At 41.7% G+C, this 9,136-nt stretch overlaps 1 protein-coding gene across 6 annotated transcripts in view; it reads left to right on the forward strand.

Moving 5' to 3' along the window:
- The window catches only part of nav3 (neuron navigator 3), a 184,254-nt gene that overhangs the window by 101,285 nt on the left and 73,833 nt on the right, over positions 1-9,136 (forward strand). For all 6 annotated transcript variants that reach the window (XM_005752184.1, XM_005752185.1, XM_005752186.1 and 3 more), the window contains exon 9: positions 1,970-2,085. In XM_005752184.1, coding sequence (XP_005752241.1) covers positions 1,970-2,085 — 116 coding nt within the window. The remainder of the gene's footprint in view (positions 1-1,969; positions 2,086-9,136) is intronic.

Genomic DNA, 9,136 nt, shown 5'->3' on the forward strand with positions numbered 1-9,136 from the left:
TTTATCAACTTTGCATCTGCAACAATTGACTTTGCAAGAAGTGAATCGTACTTGTTATTAATCTCTGGCTCTCTTCCACAGCATGTCTTTTGTCCTGTCTTCCTTCTCTCACCCCAACCGGTCACGGCAGATGGCCGCCCCTCACTGAGCCTGGTTCTGCTGGAGGTTTCTTCCTGTTAAAAGGGAGTTTTTCCTTCCCACTGTCACCAAAGTGCTTGCTCATAGGGGGTCATATGATTGTTGGGTTTTTCTCTGTATGTATTATTGTAGGGTCTACCTTACAACATAAAGCACCTTGAGGCGACTGTTGTTGTGATTTGGCGCTGTATAAATAACATTGAATGGAATTGAATCTGGAGGGTACAAGAGAGATACATTGGAGTGTTTTAATTTGTTTATCATTAGAAACAACAGACATGCAGAGTTAATGGGTTGTCAGAATATCTGTGGTGTTAACGCTGGCCCCCTCCAAAAGTGTTACAGTGAAAGTCACCTGTACTTTTTTACATAATAGTAGGTATGAAATTGTAGGCCATCCATCCATCCATCCATTTTCTTCTGCTTATCCAGTTCTTCTTGTAGAGGGCAAGAGACGGCGTACACCCTGGAGAATGCTCAATGCCCCACTGCCGTGCTATCCCATCTTTTACACATATTACGTAATAATGTGTCTCAGACTATACTCGGTGGTGAATAAAATTCTCGAGGAACAGTTCACGTGCAGATCTTAACCTTTTTGCTGTGTTCTAAGATATATCCTTCCGTTCATATATCTGCGGCTCCCATCTTCATGTTCTTCCTCATCCAAAGCCGTCACCATGCATAAAGGCCCCCTCCTGTGCTGCCAGCATTTTTGCCACAATTAGGCATCCTTGTCTCATTTGGATTCTTTCTCCCTGCCCACTTAAAGTTGTTGTATCTTCCAAGCTTAACAGACCACTTTTGTGTGCAGAAATAATTTTTTTCCCATTCTCTTTCTCATGCACTCACAGTTGCACCACAGGGAAATGTAGTTTGCAATGCCCGTTCTCATCCTATGCTTCCATAACCTAGGTTGACCGGACAATTTTTACAGGGGGCGATTAAAAATATTAAAATTGTTGGTGCAGTTAATATTTTTTTTCAAAGTTCCGCATCTTCAATCACATTTCTTTACATGACCAGCAGTAAACCTTCTTTTTTAAAGCAGCAGAGTCAAATATCTTATTACTGCAACCCCCCCCCCCCCCCCATATCTATTCTCTTATTTTTTGGGTGATACTGTGCCATACAGCAATGGTAGTGAATATCTGTGTCTCCGTCTTTGTGAATCCACTGAGGTGAGGGAAGCTTGCAGGAAGAAGAAAAGCTTTTTCACATGAACTGAAGTCACAGGCGAATGCTGTTGTCACAATTGGAAGCCAATTTTTATCTGCAGCTCTGCAGGTGGTGGTCGTCCCTGGTGTGTGTCTGCGCGCGTGTGTATGTATTGGAAGAAATGCATGGTGTTCAGTAGCTTGTGCTTAGTTCTCTACCTGCCTGTTTTTTGTTTTCTCAGTTTGTAATGCAGTTTTACTGTGTGCATTTCGGGATTTTGTGTGTGGTTTAAAGTGTTAGTTTGTATGTGTTTCACTGTTTGTGTGTTCCTGCGTGAGAGGGCTTTCTGTTGGGTTTGCGTGTCAGCTGTATAACTGTGTCGTTCTGTGCCTTTAGTCTGTTTTTGCATGGTTTTGTGGCACTTTCATTGTTCAAAGTTTGTATGTACGTGTAAGACTATTATCTTATGAGGAGCGTTGGACTCCACCTTTGTTTCTTTAAATCGGCAAACAAACAGTGTGAGGTAGCTCAGGCTGGTGGAGAGGAAGCACACAGCAAATTTAGTTAAATCCATCCCTCCATGACTGCAGTGCCTTTAATTCAGGTTAGACTGAAATATCTGATAAACCTATCTTCTTAACTGCTGTGTGTTATTTGTTCTTTGTGCCTTTAGGACATTCTCAGAAAATGACTGCACCATGGTGGCCCCAGCCGACCCCTGCCTCAGCCCCACCAAGGGAGAGCTAGTCTACAGCAAGACAGCCAAACAGTGCCTGGAGGAGATATCAGGTATGCACCAGGTCACCACACAGATGTGGGCTCCGCTTGGAGGATATTTCTCAGTGTGGGTGTGAGAATGTGCATAAGTATCTGTGCATTATGATCTGTCCCTGTAGATAAATAATTCTACTGCAGTGGTCTGCTACATGCTAAAGGAACTGATTTAAAATGACATTTTCCTTCATTAAACAATTGGAACAAAATGTGTTAGCTTAGGTAGAGACTCTTGTTACAATATGGATTAGCTGTCCACAGTGATATTTGTCAGAGACGAGGTTAATGGAGTATAGGTGGAAAAGTAGCTGCAGGATCAGAGAGCCTTTTGAAAGCTGCTGCTGTGGCCAACTCAGTGTACTGGTATTATGCAGCTGGTGTGTGAATGTGCTAAAGTGAGTCTGTTTGTACTTACTGGGAGGGTTCCTGTTCTGGGCTGGTTTCATGTAGGGAAAGGAAAAGGTCAGCAGTGACAGCTGGACACGGGGAGCATCTGCAGCTATGTTTACTTCGCTGCAGGCTGCCACCAGCTGATATAATCGCATTGCTGCACCACCACCAGTCACCATGATACATACATGTACATGGTTTATCATTGCCAGTCTCAGAGTATTTATCAAAAACGTTGACAAGATCGGTATGGCTGTATGTAAAGCTTCACACATAACACATATACACACATAAAGTGGAGCTGTAGGTTGTCTTCATTGTGGAATTACAGTACTGTGGCGTTTTTCTGCATCTCAGAGTTCAGGACTGAGGGACATTTGACCACTTTTAAAGGAGTTTCTAACCACAAAAGCCCAGACAGGAGAAGGATGAGAGGTTAAAGCAGGCACCAGACCATCAAAATACAAACTGCTGGCACAGACAAATCTCTTTGTTTCAGTTGCATTTTACCAGTTCCAAATGAAGAGGTCACTGTGACAGCTCTTTCGTCCATTATAGCTCTTTGGTCTGCCTTCAGTTCAGAGGTTACATCTGTGGTAGATGTGTCCTCTCTCCTTTTTCTTTAGCGTCATAATCTTTTCATCACTGATTTTATCGCAGAGGATCCTTTGAGACTTTTTGGGTTTTCCATTTTAGAACAGGTCACTTGATTCAGATGGTGATGTCTTCATTTAAAATCAAACTTCTTAATTCAGACGTCAAGTTCAAAGTGAAGCCAGAAGACCAGCATACATAAACAACAGCATGTGATTATAGGTTTGGGGATGTCATGCCGGCAGCAACATTCCAGACATTTTGCTTTGGTCGCGGCTTTTCCAAAGCCCGTGATTTCAAGGATAAAATTAGACTGCGGTGATGACCGTTCTCTTTGTTTGGGGTCCATTGCAAACACTTGCTTTTTAATGTCACACGCTTCATGGTCATTGCAGTCTTCATTCTTCCTGCTCTTCAGTAGAGAGACAGGAATGAGTCTCTGAGAAGGAAATTCAAGTGTATGCATACCACAAATGCCACATGACAAGACTTCTCATATACATTTACATATACAGACTGAACCAGTGTCAGTAAGACCAGTTTTAAAACATCAAAGCAGCACTCTATATAAACTCTTCATTCATACGTTGAGTTAAGCTTGAGCTTAAAAGTGTCACAGTTTATTTGTCTTCATCTGTTCATCTTTTATTCATGATAAAACATCAGTTTGCGATGAAGTACCTCATAGGGCATGATGATTAGGATCACCTTGATTATGTTTTCTGAGGCAACTGCTTCCAGGGTCCTCCAGCAGTTAGTAGTCACGATTAGAGAATGCTGTGGTAGACAGCTGTGACTAATAGAGACAGTGCTAATAATGCTCCCAGTGATTGATGGGAATATGTTGGCTCGGTGGTCTCATTGTTGATTCGCGATAAGCTGCGGGCTTGCTGCTTTAGCTCCTCAAGATAGCATTTAATTACGTTTGGGTGGTCAGAGTGGTGCAGCGGGGGCTGCAAGCTTACAGGTGCACTGTCCAAGCAACTCATTGTCACATTGTGAGGGAGAGAGATGGAGAGACACTGAGAAGGAGGGGGAAGGGAGGCATACAGGAAGAGGGCTAGTAAGAGCAGAACAGAAAGAGAGAGATTAGGTGAAAGAGAGGGTGATAAACACAGAGGGGGGAGAGAATGTGAGAAAGGAGAGAGTGAGTGAGAGAGCGAGAGAGAGAGAGAGATGCAGGCGCTCCGAGAGCTATGTGAGCCCATTTGCCGGCTTCACCACCGTTCACTCTCCGCTGTGAGGAGAGAGGAACCGTCAGAGAGGAGGCAGGAGGAGCGTGGCTGTCAGGTGGTAATTAAAGGAGAGACAGAAGGTAGGGGGAGATAGATAAGAGTGAATGAAAAGACACTGCCATTTAATAGGGGGAAAAGATAAAGAGAGCGCAAGAGGAAAAGAGAATGTGTGAGGAGCGAGAGATGTAGCGAGTCGTTCATCCACGCCCCTGACTGTGGTGAAGCAGGAGAAAGGAGCCAAGAAGACAGAGAGACAGCATGCGGACAGGGAAGGAGTGGAAGAAATGAATGTTTGTGTCTGGCTCGGCGTCTGACCATGACTATGGGCTGGCTTAATGATGGATCTGGATTTTACCTACATGCCTGAGAAGGTGGTTTTCTCTCCATTCTACTCCCTCTGCTCGCTTTCCCTCCAGCCCACTGAAGCCTGGACATCAGTCGGGAGACGCAGGACCTGGGGCTCCATCTCTTATGCTTCCTCTGTTTTCTTTGCGCTCCTTGCTTCCATCTGCTTTCTCAGTTTTAGTGCAGTCAAGATGTCAAACAGAGTGCCATGCACAGGTAGATCCACTTGCATGTATAGTTTCAGTCTCTGAGCTGCCAGCGGTAAAGAGGTTAGTTGAAAAAGAGAGAGGATGAAGAGAGGAGCGGAGTTCTCGGTTTATCAGGGCGGCAGCCCAGCTCGACGGCCTCCGCAGCCTCTCCCTGACAACCTCAACCTGCGGATCAAGCAGCGCTCGCTTACTAACCTGACCCTGCTCAGTGATGGCGAGCAGCAGGTTTACACCTTTGAGCTCGACGAGCTGCCGCCTTCTCGCCTTTCCCAACCTCAAAACTCTTCATTGTACTCATCTTCCACACAACGGGCAGGAGGCAGTCTGCAGGGAAGCCCCAGGAAGGATGTGGTCACAAGAGGCGGAGGTGTAAGGGGCACCAGAGCTCGATCTCTGTCGCTCTCCCTCACTAAAGTGCTCTCTCAGTCAGAGCATTCTCTCATTCCAGTCCCTTGGCGATGTACAGCAGCAGGAGGGCGGCCACAGCGGGCATCGTACAGTGGCCACCCGAGGATTGAGGCACAGCGGAGGTCCAGAGAAGTGGCAGGAACAGATGAAGAGGTCAGCAGGGGGCGGTCCGATGAGGAGGTGGCAGCAGCAGACAAGGGAGGCGGGAAACAGGGAGGCAGGGAGAAAGATGGCGGATATTGGGCGGAGGAGGAGGTTTCTGAGGGAGGTCCTCGTGAAGGAACAGCTCAGCTTGATAAGGAGGTGATCCTCACCATGCTGGGTGACCTGGAGCAGGTGCTGCACGCACAGCCTCGCCCACGTAAGTGAGCATTCATTCTCATATAAAGCCTAGAAAGGACTTTAAAAGTGTTGTTTTTTTTATTACATATTACACACGTGATCACACACGTCAATCAGCAGCTTTAAAAAACAATTTCTATTCATTTAAAATCTTGCTTTTTAAAGAAACAAACTGAGAAGCAAAGTAGCTCTGATAGGATGGTTATTTTCATAACCTTCATGATGAGTCAAGCTGTCCTTCTCTGAATAGATGGCATTTTAACCCTTTCAAACCGGTCGGAGCGGGCACGCTTCGTTTTGCGTAACTATTTTTAAATCCCTGTAGAACTGTAACCAGGTAAGCTAGCGCAATAATTTTTTTTGCATATGAAACCGGAGGAGTTGTACTTGCATCTTATGTCATCAGCTTGTCCTAAGTCACAGTTTCCTTCCACATATAGCTTTGCAAAAACTGCACAAAAAGTACTTGCGGCAACAAAAACATGATATTCCAGAAACACGCTTTGCCGATCCGATCAGCTGTTCGTGGAAATAGCTTGTTTTTTTGCAAATTTGCATTATAGTATTTATTTTCGTTTTTCCTGCAGTATATAAAAATCATCTCACCTGTATCTCAATAATAAAGCTATGAAGAAACTCAAAATAAATTTCCTGTTGTTGGAAACTGTTTTGTGCAACCTTTTTGTATTTACAGTTTCGAGGGATAAGCCTCTTGCATTTCTCTAACTAGAAATATATGTTAAAAAAAAAAAAAAAAAAAAACGAATTTCAATTTTGTTGTTGTTTGTTGCACTTTTTTTGCAATTTTTGTAGTTATTATTGACTTAATGCATACATATTATTAAAATTTGGGCTATAACGGTTGTATTGATGTATAGCAACTTGAAATGCTCCCATAAATGGCACTACAGCATGTAAAAATATAAAGACAAGCTCTGGCGGACTTGGTTCTATGGTAGGTCTTAAAGGGTTAAGGCATTGTTTTGCAAGAACATGCTCTAGAAGAACACGTTGCTTCCTGTAGTCCATACCTTTACACTCACAGATATGTTGCATTCTCACCTAAAAGATCTGCACAGCAGCAGTAGTTTATTTCCTAGATATTACACATCCTATTTTTCACCTGCATTCACTCTGTCACAGTCTGCAAATGAGGCACTTTGTTGAGCATGCAGCTTTAAGTGGTTTAATGTAAATCTCAGCTGATGGAGTCTAACCTGGTACTGTGCTATACCTTGGCACCAGCTCTGTTAATATATGTCAAATTTTCCAGTGTACACACCATCTGCCATCCTCCCATGTGGAACGATCACCCGTGCACAAACTTGGCTTTAACGTGAGAGAAACACAGGAGTCATTAAGAAGGATTTCTGACAATTATTGTGATAAATCAAAGTGAAATGTGAAACAAAGAACAGTTAGCATGGGTAGATTTGGCTGATATCCTTTGAGCATGTTGAAGCATGATGCAGCAATAAACAGAAATACCTTGAGATAGAGCTAAAGCAAAATCAACACCTCCTCCACAGCTTCTATTACTTGCACCACCCTCACAGCCTGTGAATCACACAGCCAATGTGATCGATAGCCCATTATTGCACACTTCATTCAGGGTTATTTGAAACAAATATGTGGCTGAATTAGACAAACGCAGTATATATCTTCTGAAGTCTCAGTGTTCCCCTGTGTGTTAACTAAGGGGAACACTGCCAGTTATCAATGTATTTATTTTTTATTTTGCTTTTTGCACTGCATTAGATAACATCAAAATAGTGTTGTCAAAAAGGGCAATAGTGTTAGCATTTTTGTTATTTGTGTGTTGTAATCTTAATGAATATATATACCAAACTTTGGAGTTTGGTATATGGCGGGGCGCTGTGGACACCCAAGTTTATGAAAGCAATGACTCAAGAACAAGGCATCATAGAATTTTCAAATCAATACCATGGTTGCATCTGAAAATCTCTGTTAAGTTTAAATCTCGGTGACCTTGAATCAAGGTCAGAGGTCAACTTTTCTGAAAATCAGAGGATTTTCACATTTAAAACACAGGTATGTCTACTGCACAAGTAGATCCACGTGAGAAAGAAGAATATTTTATATATTGATAAAGAATTACAAACAACAATTAAAGCAGGTTTATTTAGTTAATATCCAATTTATTTCCAATTTGTAGTGACTTGGTGAAATGTGTCTGTTTGCTTGGTGAATTGGTGAGAAACAAAACTGAACTTGTTTTGGTTTCTGTCGCAAAATTCTAGCAAAACTTCTCAAAAGGGTTTTGATTGCTGTCAGGTTAACGTCAGTTACGCCATAAAGTGTAACAGGTCAGAGCTCCTATTTATGAGTTCTTCCTCACAGGCTCGAAACGAAGTTATGAATTCACAAAGAATGAAACTGTTTGTGTATTATTGTTCACACTAAATCTGACCCTAATCAATGTGATATGAGTCAATCAAAGAAAATGTTAGTTTTGAATTTGAAATTATGAAACTGACAATTATGAAACTTTTTGTTTGTGTATTTCTTTATTTTTTTCTTTTGCATACCATGTCAAACTTTTCTGTATATACTCATGTCGTAGATTTAAGAGCAAACAAGTAATTGTTAAAATTTTATTTTTTATTTTAACAATCATCAACTTCATACACAGGGTTTGTAGGGGTGCTTGAAATCCTTGAAAATGTTTGGATTTTAATATTGCCTTTTCAAGGTTTGAAAAGTGCTTGGATTTTGGATTTGGTGCTTAAAAGTGCTAGAAACTGTAACCACAAATAACTATTTGATTGAATAGTTTTCTTATCAGATTGTCACAAAGTGTAAAAGCAAAATTTCTCCGCCTGGGCTGCCTTGCACCTCTACGTGTCAGTCTGTTTCACTGTTTCAATGTGTGATTGTTTGAATCTGTTTATCGTGAGAACCTACACATTAAACAACTTAAATTCATAATGGCTTCAAGCTCAAATTGAGACCTGTTGGGCACTATCAGCCACTAAGACAAATTTTGATGTGTTTTTGTATATGAGTATTTCATACTTTAAGGCTGACTTTTTATTTAAGGCAGATGAAGTCTTATATGCTGAATTGAACTGAGTATGTCATCTGTTCAAAGCCTCTCCCAGTCAGTGCTGTTCTCCATGCCTGTCATACTGGACATGATTTTATTAGAATAAACACGTTAAAGGTGATCATTTAAAACTTTAACAATAATACAGAAAGCAATGTAGTTAAACATCTTACAGTTAGTTTTGAATGAATGAACTTTAAAAAACAAACAAACATCTGTCTCCTATTTTTTGTGTCACATAGGAAAGAAGCATCAATATCTGATGTGTAGACTTATTATTTTGGTCTTACTGAGGTGATGCAAAGTGAAATATGCATTCAGTTTTTTTGTAATGTGCTGGAAAAGCTTGAAAATGGACCTTGAAAGGGCTTAAAAAGTGTGTGTGTGTGTGTGTGTGTGTGTGTGTGTGTGTGTGTGTGTGTGTGTGTGTGTCAGATAAAACCATGCATTACATTAAACAGATAGTGTTCATTGAT

Source organism: Pundamilia nyererei, unplaced genomic scaffold (assembly GCF_000239375.1).
Source record: "Pundamilia nyererei isolate P.nyererei 1_Seehausen unplaced genomic scaffold, PunNye1.0 scaffold00348, whole genome shotgun sequence".
Lineage (NCBI taxonomy): Eukaryota > Metazoa > Chordata > Actinopteri > Cichliformes > Cichlidae > Pundamilia > Pundamilia nyererei.